General features: G+C 38.7%; 1 protein-coding gene across 1 annotated transcript; it reads left to right on the plus strand.

The window, feature by feature from the left end:
• Positions 1-4,934: 4,934 nt before the first annotated feature.
• Positions 4,935-5,936, plus strand: CCDC54 (coiled-coil domain containing 54; the record flags this gene model as incomplete). Its single annotated transcript, XM_029213704.1, is given in 3 exon segments — positions 4,935-5,408; positions 5,410-5,518; positions 5,521-5,936. Coding segments are annotated over 3 exon segments (999 nt in total), but the record flags the coding sequence as incomplete, so codon positions are not given.
• Between the last annotated feature and the right edge of the window lie 10,090 nt (positions 5,937-16,026).

The following is a 16,026-nucleotide window of genomic DNA, read 5'->3' on the forward strand; positions in this document are numbered from 1 at the left end:
ACCAGAGAGACTTCCCTGGTGGCACAGTGGTTAAAGTCTGCCTATCAATGCAGAGGACATGGGTTTGAGCCCTGGTCTGGGAAGATAGCACATGCTACAGAGCAACTAAGCCCGTGTGTCACAACTACTGAGCCTGCGCTCTAGAACCCACGAGCCACAACTACTGAGCCCACGTGCCATAACTACTGAAGCCAGTGTGCCTAGAGCCCGTGCTCCACAACAAGAGAAGCCACCACAATGAGAAGCTCACGCACTGCAACGAAGAGTAGCGCTCTCTCGCCGCAACTAGAGAAAGCCTGCACACAGCAACGAAGACCCAATGCAGCCAAAAGTTAATTAATTAATTAATTTAATTAAATAAAGACTCTACCATAGGGCCTTCCCTCGTGGTCCAGTGGTAAAGAATCCACCTTCCAAAGCAGGGGATGTGGATTCGATCCCTGGTCAGGGAACTAAGATCCCACATGTCACAGGGCAACTAAGCTCGTGCGCCACAACTACTGAGCTCATGTGCCTCAACTAGAGAGCCTGCGTGCCTCAAACCACAAAGCCCACGCACCCTAGAGCCTGCGTGCCACAACTAGAGAAGAGAAAACTCGCACGCCACAACTAGAGAGAAGCCTGCACATCACAACAAAAGATCCCACATGCCTCAACTAAGATCCCGCGTGCCGCGAATAAGACCCGATGCAGCCAAATAAATAAATAATAAATCTTTAAAAAAAAGACTCTACAGTAATTAATTTATAGTTAACTTACTCAAACACCAGCATTTTAAACATTAATAAGATTATCTATTATTAGAGCCATCTCTCCATTGGTTATTACATGCCAGGCTGTCTGACACCATAGCTGGTTTTGCTAGCTATAATAGCTGTACTAGGAGACAGAATGCCAGTTTGTTTGGCCTTGTTTGCTGCATTCTGGTGTCCTAATCCAAATGCTTTATCTGCATTTGTAGATTTTGAACAGTGAGCAGCACATGCTTTATGTCTTGGTCATATGATGGTACAGTGGCCTCTTTATTGAAGGAGAGGAATAAAAGGCAGACTGAGAGACAGGGAGAGCAGAGCTAAAGTTTAAAACTCTTCACCATTTCCTCTCATTTGAAAGGAGAGTAAGAAGAAGATGGTCAGAGAGGATCAGGAAAAGAGTTTACAAAGATTGAGCACTGTTAATCCTCAAAACTACTCTATGGAATAGGTATTGTCATTATCCCATTTTACAGTCTTGTGACAAGTTAGTAACTTGACTAAGAGCACGGAGTTAATAAATGGGAGGGCCTTGAACTCTAAGTTTTCTGGCTCCAAATACCATTCCTTTAAAAGCCTGCCTCCTGAAGGACATTTTTCCTTGATAAGAGTCAGTAACTAGGCTCCAGTCTGCCATGTTATTTTACTCCTAAATGGCTCCACATCTCTGGCAGGAACATGAAGAGAGGGGGTCAGCTCATTTCCCATTATTCATTCACGTGTTGACTACTCTCACAACTTGACCCTGATCAACAGGCTTGTATTCTCCCACTACAGCTTTTCACTGACCAACAAGCCCCAAATAGGCTAAGGCTCCTTTCGTTAACATTAATAGGTAAGTAATTAGAAACCAGACAGGTTTATGTTTGCATCAAATCTACTAGATTAATTTTTGTTTTATAAAAATAATCAGTATACATAAATATTTTTAGTTGAAAATTTTTAAGTCTTTTTTTATTACAGTTGTTATACTTTTACTACAATAAGGCAAGAATAGCCTCTAAATGTTCATGTTTACTTACTCGAATTAGAGATAGTTTAACTTCTAAAGTCTTTACAAAGTTCTGCTTCAATTAGCTTTGATAAATAAGCAAAAAATTAGTTTTTTCATATTTCTAAAAATTTAATCAAAATGAGTTTTTAAAATAAATATATAGTGTATTTTTTCTAAAAAGTGAAATGTCTATCTTTCTCTTGAGTTGACAAATATATATTTTTATCATATTGGTTTGTGTGGCAGTAGGAGGAAAAACACACGGACCCCGGAGCTAGAATGTAAGGATTTGAAATTTGACTCTGCCCGTTTTTTAGCAGAAAGGAAAATTATTTGACTTCTATGAATTACAGTTAAATAAGCTAATATTTAGAACAATGTCTGGTATGCAGCCAATAAGACTTAGCTGTTATTAACCCGAAGCGAGTATTTGCTACAAGCAATCCCTCTAATTTAACTGGGAATTCCTGTAAAGCAAGAATACCTAATCTACAAATTGCCTCCAAATGTAATGAAATTTTAATACTAATTTAACAATTAATGAAGATGATATAACTGTACACTTTGGAGATATTTAATTAAACATTTATTGTTTCAATCTTGCAGATTTTAGTATTCTGAGCCCGATTTCTTTTTTTTTTCCCTTTCTGGCTCTAAAATATTTATTTTTATTGGTTCCTTGAAATTTCATAGGTCCTAAGCACCGTGTCTGTAGTGCTTGATGGATAAAATGGCCTTGGCCAAGGTAAACGGGACAGCTTTGAACACTACCTTTTCTGGCTCCAAATATCTTTCTGTGATAGGAACATTTTTTTTCAGCAAGAGTTTGGAAAGGTTTCTAGAAGTTTTGGAAAAGTTACTAAAGAACAATTCAAAGATAGGACAGTAAAGCAAAATCCCTGATATCACTGATGACCCAAAATTCTTAAATTACTTTTGCCTAAATTCAGAGTTTATACCAAAACCTAGGCTGAAGCTGGCCCTGCATTTAAGCATAAATATGAGAAAGAGTGATTTAGAAGACGGTTGGAACTGGCACTGATCCAAGAAGGAATATCTTCTTTAATAAAGTGGGACTACACCTTGACAGACAGGGTTATCATGTTATTTTAATTTTCCAAATTGCCTTGCAAAAGCAAGGGTGGGTAAAACTGATACCTTAGCACAAGCCAAGGCAATGGCACTAAGCTACGAATAGTGATTGTATTCTTCACCTCCACTCAGAGAGAGAAAAAAAAAAAAAAGAATGCATACAAGAAAAAGCCAGTTTAGCTCTAGAATGTCCTTGATGAAGCAGTAAAAATTTTACATTTTATTAAATCTCAACCTTCAGTATGTCTTTTTAATATTAAATGTGATGTAATGAGAAGTACACATGAAGCACTTCTGCTGCTTACAGAAATATAATGGTTGTCTCCAGGAAAAGTATTTATTTGAGTTACAAACTGAAGTAGCTGCTTTTTTCATGGGACATCATTTTGAAAGAAAAACTGGCAGTAAACTACGGTATTCATATTTGGGTATTTGACAAGCATTTTTGCAAAAAAAAAAAAAGGATATAGAGAGCCTGTCACTTCAAGAGAAACAACTAGCACGCTTAATAAATTTCAAGCTTTTCAAGCTAAAATTAGAATTTCAGAAAATTTTATCTGCCACCATGAGCTTGGCTTCTTGCCAATACTCAAAGACTTTTCTGGTGAGACTGGTGGTGATATTAATGAATGTGATATTTTGATATTATATAATAAAATGAGTTACCATTTGAAAGATCTGCGTAATTCAGTGAATCATTATTTTCCAAATGACCAATGCATGATATTACACATCTATTAAAAATGGAAGATAGACCAATGAATTTTAATGTAACAGTATTATTCTGTTGTAAGATTACACATTACACTTACCTTCTAATCAATTATCGTTTGTCAAATTTTGGTGGAGTAGCAAAGAATAAAAACCTCAATGATCTGAAAAGGCCATTAAAATACCCTCTCCATTTATATATCTCTGTGAGGCCATAATATCCTCATATACTTCAACCCAAACAACATATCACAACAGATATAATGCAGAAGCAGATATGAGAATAGAGGTGTCTTCTATTAATCCAGGTATTCCAGGTATTTAAAATATTTGCAAATATGTAAACAATGCCACCCTTTTCACTATTTTTTTCTTTTGGAAGATATAATTAGTTTTTCATAAAAATATGTCATTTATGTTAACATGTTATGGGTTTATTTTTTAAATAAATTAATATCTTAAGATTTTCTTAGTTTTAATCTCTAGTATGGAATATCGATTGGTATAACTCACATAAACAACAGTTCTGCGGTGTTCAATTTTTACGAGTCAAAAAGAGTCCTGGACCAAAACTTTTGAGAATTACTGCCCTAAGGTTAAATATATTCTAAGCCAGCAGCCATTGTGGCATCAGCATCAGGTCAGCCTATGAGGGATTCCATGCAATTGCCCATTATTTCACAGAGCTCTCCAGTTGGACCGCCCTGTAAGAAGCTAATCATCGAAGGGTGCCTACTATTGCCCTTGATGTTCTCCATAGGGCGTTCTAGGATGCCACCAGAAAAATAGTAAAAGAAAGACCGTTTCATTCTGACATTGCTTCTTTCTTTAATTTTGGTCAGGTTTCCCAACACCTTGTCTCTTGTTTCATTATGAAAGATGTACAAACTTCACACCAAAAGGGTAAATGCTGGGGCTTCCCTGGTGGCACAGTGGTTGAAAGTCCGCCTGCCGATGCAGGGGACACAGGTTCGTGCCTCGGTCCGGGAAGATTCCACATGCCATGGAGCGGCTGGGCCCGTGAGCCATGGCCACTGAGCCTGGGCATCCGTAGCCTGTGATCCGCAACGGGAGAGGCCACAACAGTGGGAGGCCCACGTACCGAACAAACAAACAAAAAAGGGTAAATGCTGCTGCTTGGCAGATGTGGAATTCAACTTTCTCCAAGATCAGACAATGTCTTAAAAATGCTTACCAGAACAGGGAGATCATCTGGGTGCTTTGTGATCACCTAGAGGGGTGGGATAGGGAGGGTGGGAGGGAGACGCAACAGGGAGGAGATATGGGGATATATGTATCTGTTATAGCTGATTCACTTTGTTATACAGCAGAAACTAACACACCATTGTAAAGCAATTATACCCCAATAACGACGTGAAAAAAAAAATGCTTACCATACATGTAAGAACCAGCACCCAAATTCAACTAGATATCCAACTATGATTTCCTATGATTGTGATCAAGATGACATAAACGCTGATGAAGAAATGAATGTTATAGTAATGCTCCGAGATATTAAAACTGCCCAGATTGAAATCCTCAGGCAACTGGCTGACATTGTGGGTCCAGTACCAAAAATCCAGGAAAGGACTGACTTTTATCAGAAGCAAATGGAGGTACTGGAAACCAGAATGAATGTTAGTGAAGACAAACAGTGCACAATAACTAAAGATATCTTCTCTCTGAAGGAAAACATTGATGCTTTAAAGAAAAAGGTGACAGAATTGGAAAACCAGAATTCTTGCTCCAATGTACATTGTTTAGAGGTTCTGGATAGAGAAAAGGATAGAGAGATCATAGAACTTCTTCACAAACTCATACAACCAGAAACTTTGAAGAACACATTGGCCTCTACAGACTCTTGAAATCTCAGCAGAACCAGAGAAGGTGCCCAGTTATCCCAAGCCCACTGATCATCTTGAGGAAAAAACAATTTCTCCCCAAATTAAAGCTCTGAAGAAAAGTAATCATTAAATGCCTTAAGAAGCTTTCAAAAAGCAACGTCAAATATTTGTATTTACCCAGACTTTAATACATGGATCAAGCTAACTTTTGTCCGTGGAGGAAAGTGGAGATTTTTCCTCAGTGCAACCAAGTTAGAGAAATTCATCCAGTGGCTTCTTTGTAGGCCAGCCATCCCTCCTGAGGAACCACTAGTCATAACCCAGAGATATTGTCCACTCACTGGGCCTATTGTAAGCTTGACCACAATCTGTCTCTCTGTTTTCAACTATATTTACTGTCTTTTTGGTTCCTGTAGTCGAGGAGTTTTACTTCCTGTAGTCGAGGAAGTAACTCGACTACAGAGTAATTTTCTGCTTTGCTTGGTACAAAATAAATGTAACCTGGCCATTCCAAGCATTCACACATCTTTGTGGTTGCTGTGAACTCCTTGGTAGTTAGCTCACTATGGGTTGGCTGTCTGCAAAGTTTCTTTACGTCTACAGTAAGTTGAGGCATATCATCCCATTGGACAATCATGATGCATTTTCTGTCAAGTTTCTTGTTTTCTCAAAGGCAATTCATGAGGACTCATCCAGCGCCCATTTCATAGATAATTGGAGGCAAAGAATAAAGGGGCCAAAGGAATGAGAAACACATTTATTAGCCCTCGCGTCAGTTTTCTATGCATTCTTATCTTAGTGGCCTTTGCAGATAAGATTCGTGATACTAGAGACAGACTCTACTAACAAAATTTTGAAGAGGATAGAGTGAAAAAGATACCCACTGTCAAGGTTACTAAAGTTAGAGCTATAAAAAATGAAAGGCACTGAAAGGACAAGTTATTGCCAGGAAAATATTTATTCCAAAAATGGGAGTTTTCTTTCAACTTCAACTTCGTCTCTATCAAACAATTAGAAAAGGGGGGAAAAGGTGACTATGGTATTGCGGTTTTATTTTTACATTTTCATGAAATGAGACAAATACCATATCTTGCAGGTTTGAGACAGAGGAAAAGGGAAAATCTGAGTCTGGATTTGTGAACTAAGTTAAATCTCAATCTCAACACTATACCACCATAGATTCTTATGTGACAGCCTTTGTTTGCATGAACCATATACTACATATCCAGGGTGTGTGCTTCATTTTTGGACATAATAGGTGGTTGCCACTGTAATGTAATTTTTCTAAATATCATGCAAATTAACTGCAAAAAAAATGTTTTCCTCACCACTAAGTTAGTAAATGAAATCTACCAATAGTCAGTCATATGCTGTTAAACTACAAATATCCTTGGAAAATGTACTATTTTAAACTATTCTCAGCTAATCATTGGAAATGAGGGCTTCGGCAGTTAGCTAAGAACAACCCAGTTTCGAATGAGGAAAAAGGAACTACGGTGAATATAGAGGAAACAAAGGGAGAAGTAGGATAAGAAGACACAACATCATCTGGTGCCAGTCTGGTAATAATTATACATTACAACTTTTTCATTTCATTGTCATTATACATTACAACTTTTTCATTACAAAAATGCATTTTATTTTATCCTTATTTACAAATTTACAGATAAGATGTGCACATAACTTTTAAAATATGTCAATATGTGATAGGGGCAGCATGGATGATCTTATCATATACCTACTTAAAGCAAGACTATCTATTAAATGGGTTTGTTTTCAATGGGTTAACAGTGCCAACAAAGTAAAGTATCGTTTTGGTAAAGGCACCAGCAAACTCTATGTCTATATTGACCATCAGCGATATCCGTAAAGAACAGCTGAGCTCTAGCTGGGCACATTGGTTGTGACCCTCGCATCAGAGTAACTAGGGAAGGTCGGCCATGACACAGGCAAATGACATTACAAGTGGCTACTGGGAGAGTAAAAAGTGACTCAACTGGTATTTGCCTGGGTCATCTGAGCCTCTATATTAATGCACATTTTCCCTTTTACTGCCCTATGTTCCCCCTTTGCACTTGCTTGATGTTTCTAGAGAGGCAAAGAGTTTAGGAAAAGAGCCTGGAATCAGAAGACCTTAGTTCTGAACAGTCTTAAATTCTACACTTGCAAGCTTTATTATTTCGTCTCAAGTACCTTTGTTTTGTCATCTGTAAAAAGGGAATCATTATATTCACTTAATAAATATTTCTTCAGTGTTTACTAATAGCAAGGGATAGTGGAGGGCAAAAGACAAAGTAGAAGACATTCCCTGTACTGTAGACACATAACATCAAATGGCACAAACAAAACACGTACACACAACTCTAAGGCACGATAGATGGGGATGGGCAGCAAAGAACAATATAAAAAGTGCCCCTGGTATCAGAGGAGAAAGAGAGTTGATGAGCCTTGTAGTAAGGAGGGAAGGTGAGGAGGAGATGGAGAGGGCAGTGTACAGAAAAACAAGAGCACAGGAGTGGAGCCAGTAGGGAACGTGGGAAATAAAAGCCACCAAGCATTTTATTAATGTAAAGTACTGACAGGCTATCATTTTTTTTTTTTTTTTTTTTTGCGGTACGCGGGCCTCTCACTGTTGTGGCCTCTCCCGCTGCAGAGCACAGGCTCCGGACGCGCAGGCTCAACGGCCATGGCTCACGGGCCCAGCCGCTCCGCGGCATGTGGGATCCTCCCGGACCGGGGCACGAACCCGTATCCCCTGCATCGGCAGGCGGACTCCCAACCACTGTGCCACCAGGGAAGCCCTGGGCTATCATTTTAACTCTTCTATGGATCTCATTTTTCTCTTCAGGGATCCCCACCATGTTCATTTTAACCTGTTTTTCACCTACATAAGAATGTTAGAGAAGGAGAAAGTGAGAGGTACACTACATGATTTTCTCAGGATCTCAAATTTCCCAGAAGATGACTGTTTTACCCTCTGTTAATTCACATTAGTTTCCTGTGAGGAAAGATAATTTTGCTCTTGAGTCAAATACTTATTATCATCACTTAGATGAGATCTCACATGACTCATTAAAATTGCAACTCAACTTGAAACTACATGTGAGCAAATAGTTTTTCCCCAGTCCTTGCTTTCAAATCCACCTGCCTCTCAGCCTACACACCTCCATCCCACCTGGCTCAGAGGAAGTGATGCCTCTCTCGTCCACCTTCCTCCTCCAGTGGCTCATAGGGTCTTCATCAGCTAGTTCTGTTCTTTCCTCCCTGTTAATCACCACCTCCCAGTTCCTTGTGCTCAGCTTTCACAAGTATATGTTTGCCTTGTCCCTGTGTCCCCTCTTCTCTTGCTGATCTCTCGTCATCCTCTCTGAATGAGAGGCCCACCCTCCTGTCCCTACCTCCTCCTCTGTCACTCTTTCCACAGCTCTTAGAATCATGTCTTCCATGCTCTCTCTTCTGGTCCTCTTCCCATCACTCTGGCAGATCTTCCTCAGTCTCTTAGATGATTCCTCTGCCACTAGTCATTCCCTTAAAATACTGATGCTTCACTTTACTTTACTTCACTTTACTCACTTCCAAATCAAAGGACTCCTAACCCAGCCTCTCCTGAGACATCTTAAGCTTTAGTTCCAAGTCATCTTCTCTACTTGGATGAGTGTCAAACTCTTTATTTTCTAAAATTAACATTAATAGCTCTTCCTTCTTCTGACTCAAACCCATTTCTCTTCCAGTATCCTTTTTGTTAATGGCATGACAGTGCAAGCTATCCACAACACCAGATTGGAAATTACTCTCATCTTCTCCCTTACCTGATGTATTAATCATCAAATCTTTCCCTGTTTTATCTTCCAACAATTCATGGAATCCATCCTCTATCTCTGTCCCCACTTCTATTTTGGTTCAAGCCATAATATCTCTATATGAATGAAAAGTTTTCCTGCTTGGTTTCCCAGCCTCCACAATGTCCACAGTCCAATCCTAATAGGGTAATATTATATGAAACAAAGATAATTTTTAAATTTATTTCTTATTGAGGTAACATTGGTTTATAACATTACATAAGCTTCATGTGTAAAACATTATATTTCTACTTCTGTATACCCTACAGCATTCTCACCACCAAAACTTTAGTTTCCATCCGTCACCATACAGTTGAGGCCCTTTACCCATTTTGCCCACTCCGCTACCCAGTCCCTTCTGGTAACTAATGCTCTGTTCTCTGTATCTGTGTGTTTGTTTGTTTTTGAATTTTATTTTATTTATTTATTTTTTATACAGCAGGTTCTTATTAGTTATCTCTTTTATACATATTAGTGTATACATGTCAACCCCAATCTCCCAATTCATCACAACACCATCACCCGCCCCCTGCCGCTTTCCCCCCTTGGTGTCCATACGCTTGTTCTCTACATCTGTGTCTCTATTTCTGCCTTGCAAGCCGGTTCATCTGTACCATCTGTGTGTTTGTTTGGTTTGGTTTGTTCATTTATTTTGTTTGTTTGTGATTCCACAGGCTGGAAAAAACCAACTAGAAAGCTTTATTTTTTTCCTTCCAGTTTTATTGATATACAGCATTGTTTAAGGTGTATAACATAATGATTTGACACACACACAACATGAAATGATTACAATAAGTTTAATGAACATCCATCATCTCATACAAATACAAAATTAAAGAAAAAGAAAAAATATTTTTTCGTTGTGATGAGAACAACTTTCATATATAACATACAGCAGTGTTAATTATATTAATCATGTTATACACCACACCCCTAGTACTTTTTTATCTTACATAACTGGAAGTTTATACCTTTTGACCACTTTCATCCAATTCCACCTCTTCCCACCCCCTGCCTCTGGTAACCACAAATCTTTTTCTATAACTTTGTTTGTTTTTTGAAGTACAATTGACCTACAACACTATGTTAGTTCCCAGTATAAAACATGGTGATTCGATATTTCTATACATTACAAAATGATCACCATGATAAGTCTAGTTGCCACCTGTTCACCATAAAAAGATACTACATTATTATTGACTATATATTGACTATACTCCTCATTCTGTACATTTCACTCCCATGACTCATTTATTTTGTAACTGAAAGTTTGTACCTCTTAATTTCCCTCATAGTTTGTACCTATTTCACTCATCCCCCATACCCCTCCCCTCTGGCAGCTACCTGTTTATCCTCTGTATCTGTGACTTTGTTTCTGTTTAGTTATGTTTGTCCATTTGTTGTGTTTTTTAGATTCCACATATAAGTGAAATTCTCTGACTTATTTGACTTAGCATAATGGACCTTTCAGGTCCATCTATGTTGCCGCAAATGGCAAGGTTTCATCTTTTTATGGCTGAGTAGTATTCCACTGTGTATATATATACCACATCTTCTTTATCCATTCATCCACTCATGGGCACTTTGGTCACTTCCACATATTGGCTATTGTAAATAATGCTTCAGTGAACATAAGGTTTGCATATATCTTTTCAAATTAATGTTTTCATATTCTTTGGATAAATACACAGAAATGGGATAGCTGGATCATATGGTAGGTCTATTCTTAATTTTTTGAGGAATCGCCACACTGTTTTCCATAGTGGCCACCAATTTATGTTCCCATCAATGGTGTATGAGGGTTCCCTTTTCTCCACACCTTTGCTAACACTTGTTATTTCTTGCCTTTATAATAGGCCTGAAGCAATATCTCATTGTAGTTTTGATTAGCATTTCCCTATTAACTGGTGATGCTGAACATATTTTCATATGACTGTTGGCCATCTGTGTGTCTCCTTTGGAAAAGATGTTTATTCAGGTTCTCTGCCCATTTTTGAATCAGGTTGTTTGTGCAGGTTTTTTGTTGTTGTTGTTATTGAGTTGTATGACTTCTTTATATATTTTGGATATTAACCCCTTAACAGATATATGATTTACGAATATCTTTTCCCATTCAGCACGTTGTCTTTTCATTTTACTGATGGTTTCTTTGCTGTGCAGAAGCTTTCTAGTTTGATGTAGTCCCATTTGTTTATATTTGCTTTTCCCTTGCCTACGGACACACATCCAGAAATATATTGCCAAGACCACTGTCAAAGAGAGGGTGGGTTTTTTTTAAACAAACAGTTCTAAAATATTTTTATTGTTTCTCATAGTGAAGCGAATAAAATCCAAATTTCTTAGCAGAGCCTGTGCTCTTTCCATCCTGAATTTTTACCTTTGGAAGGCAGTGTTCCATAGTGGTAAAGCACAATGGCTATGGTGTCAGACTCGCCTAATTCAAGAGCTGGCTCTGTCACTCACTAGCTGTGTGACTTTGGAATTAAGTCAAAGTGTAAGTTCCCAAAGGTTTAATATCCTTATTCCAAAATAAGATTAATAATCATAGATTGTTGCCAGGAATAATGATGATTATTATATGAAGCTCTTAGCAATCTAATTGACATACAGTAAGTATAAAATAAATGGTATTTATTAATAAATTACTTCTTCATCCTCATCCTTCCATGATAATTTTACATGCAAACCACCATCCAGCCACATGAAATGTCTTGCAGATTTTTTCAAATCTTGTATCTTTGTACTTGCTGCCCCTACTGCCTTGGATGCCTTTCTTTTATCTAGCTGATAAGCAATAATTCGTCATTTGAGTCTCAACTCAAATATTTTTTCTCTAAGACACCTCCCTGACTCTTATTCTCTACCTCAGTCTCTCTGTAGCAGAAACTGGGGACTCCCAAAAAACCCCTGCCAGTGTTGCCATTGATTTTATATACATATAATATATATTGTCATTTTGTGCTCACATGTCTCCCTCATAAAAATTTGAGCTTTTTATTGTTTTTAATTAATTTATTTATTTATCTAATTTACTTTTGGCTGCATTGGGTCTTCGTTGCTGCGCAGGCTTTCTCTAGTTGCGGCGAGCGGGGGCTACTCTTCATTGCGGTGAGCAGGCTTTTCATCGTAGTGGCTTCTCCTGTTGTGGAGCACAGACTCTAAGTGTGCTGCGGGCTTCAGTAGTTGTGACTCACTGGCTCTAGAACTCAGACTCAGTAGTTGCGGTGAACGGTCGCTAACATATCAATAGATTATGCTTCAAAACTTCATTTGTAAATCCGCTGAATACAATTCAAAATGCATAGTCGCTCCGTGGCATGTGGGATCTTCCTGGACCAGGGCTCAAACCCATGTCCCCTGCATTGGCAGGCGGATCCTTAACCACTGTGCCACCAGGGAAGTCCCAACTTTGAGCTGTTTATGTTAGAGACAGAAACTTACCTGTTTATCTTAAACACCATAATCAGTTTTACTGATAGGTAAATATTTTTGAATTAAGAAAAAGAAAAGAAAGCACCATTTTTCTCTACAAAAAGAGTGCGTATAACAAGATGAATGGTTATAATGTATATGTCAAACGTGAAAACCATTGCACATTCACCAAAATGTCTCAAACCATTCTTGTGGCTATCATAATAAGCACAATTATTGGATAGGCAGTGCTTGACAGTGAAAAGAGCAAAAACATTCAAAGCAGAACAGTCTTTATTTACTGAACATTTATTATGTATCAGGCACTGTGCTAGGAGCTGAGTATACAATGGTGAACTTCATAACTATGTGATTTTGGCAAATTCCTTAAGCCTGTATTGTTCAGTTTTCTCAACTCTAAATTTGTATCATAAGACTGTTGTATTAATTAAATGAGACCATATGTATAAACGGCCCAGAACAGTGCCTGAATTAGTAGATACTTAACAAATGGTAGTCACTTCCTTCCTTCTCTAAGCTAGATGTTTAAAAAGGGCATGAAGGTGAACAGGGATGGACCCTGTCTCGATGAGCTCCCATTAGAACTCTGCCTCCTTTCATCAACCATAAAGGACTCCAGACAAATAATGAACCAAGTGACAGGCTGAATACAAAAGCTCCAAACCAACTCTTGACTCCCTCAACCAAAGATAGTGTGAAAAGAATACGATAGGGTGTGACGGCTCTCCTCCTGGTCTGGGCCTTCAACAAATACGCCATCATTTGTTACAGCCATTCGCCAACCTTTAATTGCACACTATAAAAATAAACATCAGAGAAAAGTATTGGGGCGGGGGGTGGGAGTGGGCAAGAGACTCAGTTTAAGATAAATAATTTGGTTCAGTTAGGAATACTTGCTAGCATAGACACAGACATTAGAGCAACCTATTTATTCAAAACTGCATTCACCAACATTTACTGAAATGTGACTCTATGCCAGGAACTAGCTGAGCTAGATGTGAAGCAAAAGAGATGAAAATTACATATACTTTCTTTTCCTTTCCTGAAAAAGGAACATACTTTTCAATAGTGCTGTCTCCAGTTGCCAATTATTTTGGTCCATTGCTTCGATTTGGAGTAGAAAACCACATACTTCATTTAAAACTTAATTTCCTTTTGTCACAGGACACCACTCAAGTCTCATTAGGAAAAGACATTGCTATTCCTAAAAGTAATGTTTTAAGGTTACTTCTTCAAGTCACAAAAACGCAACCTTTTCTATATGCATCCAAAATGTAGACAGTCCCTAACATATCAATAGATTATGCTTCAAAACTTCATTTGTAAATCCGCTGAATACAATTCAAAATGCATATTACAAAGAAACAGTACTAGAGTTGGATTTGGGGCCAACCTGTAAAAGCCGACTGAACTACAATACACCTGAGATATTGGTACTCATTAAACTATAGAGCCAAGCTTGTGTGTGTTCTCGTGCCAAAGTGTATTCAGGAAAGTAACAAGAGCAGTATCCTGACAGCTGGATCAGGGTCCCCACTTCTGATAGTAGAGTGAAGATTTCACAGATTGATGGTATTAGGAGGACACCTTGGGGAACTAGGAGACAAAGGGCAGGATGCAAATGGGGACCAATGCAGGAACTCTAAGGATGAAAAACTGAGATGGGGAGTTCTTGGGCAGGGGAGACAAGTGCTCCATGTGGCTCCTGAAAATCTAGTCCAGGGAATAAGGGCTGAAGGGGGGCCAGGGTCATCTTTTACAGTGATGGATTGAAAGCTGAGATAGAAGGGAGAGGGTTTTTACATGTAAAGCACTTGGCATAATTCTTGGTACATGGTGGTGTTCAATAAATGGTGATGGAGATATTGGAGATGGTGAGGTAGAGGCAAAACCTGTAGGCTTTTCTCTCTCATTTGTCTTTTAGAATACAATCTACTTAGAAAACAACTGTATTGGTGAGAAACATGCAACTCCAAGCCTTTCTGAACTATGAAATATTAGTGGCCAGTGGGGTTAGTGGAGCAGGGCAGTGGCTGGACCAATGCAGGTAGGAATGTTGCTCTTGTAAGGCTCTTGTGACAAAGATAGGATAAGGTTGCATAGCCCCTCATCCTTCCTCTTCCGCAGCCCACTCTTTTCACCTAAAGCTTGAGGTGGAAGAGTGTACTGCGTGGGGACATGCACCCCAGACAGAGGCAGAATCAAGAAAGAGGGGAAGGACAAGGAAAAGAAAAAAGAAAACTCCCAATAGGAGTGAAAAACACTCCTGAGGTTCTGGTGCAGCCCTTCATACAATAAGGATCTTCCCACCAGGCAGAAGTGAGGCACTACACCATGTGTTCTGAAAATACTTTAAAAAAAAAAACAAAAAACAGGCAGTGCCTCCACAGGCAGTTAAATCAAATGTGATGGTCATCCTTTTTCTACTTGGGGTTACATTTTAGCTCTAAAGAATCTGCAAAGCTTCCAGGAACAGCTCTCCACAGGACTTTTCCAATCTTTTCCTTTAGTCAAGGATCCCACCTATTTTTAGCCATTTCTCCTCTCCCTGGCTCTTATCGAAGCTAGGAAATGAAATGCATGAAAACGTGCCCAGGTGATAGTGTGATTCTGATGATGTATTCTTTCTACCAGTCCTTTCAGAAGGGGTGCTCTCATGAGACAGTACCCCGATGGAAGGTGTGACACATCTTTTGGATATCAGAAAATTGAAATATGGGTGCCACTCTTACTTATAGTGACCCTCAGTCAACTTATCTTTGCCAACTATAAAGATACTAATTGCTTGATGTACAGGTTGTAATTGGATCACAGCCATCAGTGACATGGTTATTTGTTGTTATAGAAATATTAACAAAATTATGCCTAAGGCAGTCTAATTAGAAGAACACCATCAGTGACCCAACTGGCATTTTCAATATGTTATCTAAGAGGTATGATCAGAAGACAAGTCAGAGCTAACTTAATGACATTTCTGATCAGAGGCTGCTCTGAGGGCAGTGAGTTATTGAAAGAGACAAAGAGGAATTGATGAGTGGCAGATTCAGGCAGGCTATTTGAGGACAACAAAAAGCAATGGAATTTACTAGATTCAATCTTGTTGCAAGGCATGACAAAAGTTTCCTTCCTTCTCAGCAGCAGAATCCCAAAGTCATCAAATTTATCTATGAAAAGAAGCCTAAAGATTATCTAGTTCAGTGATATTCAAGTGGGCTTTTAAAAATCTCCTGGGAGACCAATATCATGACATATCTGTGAGTCAGGGGGCATAAACTTATCGCTACCCCATTTGAGAATCATGACTATATAATGCAGCAGTATAATATAGGGAACTAAGAAGAAACACCTACATATTAGATAGG

This window comes from Monodon monoceros, unplaced genomic scaffold (assembly GCF_005190385.1).
Source record: "Monodon monoceros isolate NGI ecotype Baffin Bay Population unplaced genomic scaffold, NGI_Narwhal_1 Super_Scaffold_11, whole genome shotgun sequence".
NCBI lineage: Eukaryota > Metazoa > Chordata > Mammalia > Artiodactyla > Monodontidae > Monodon > Monodon monoceros.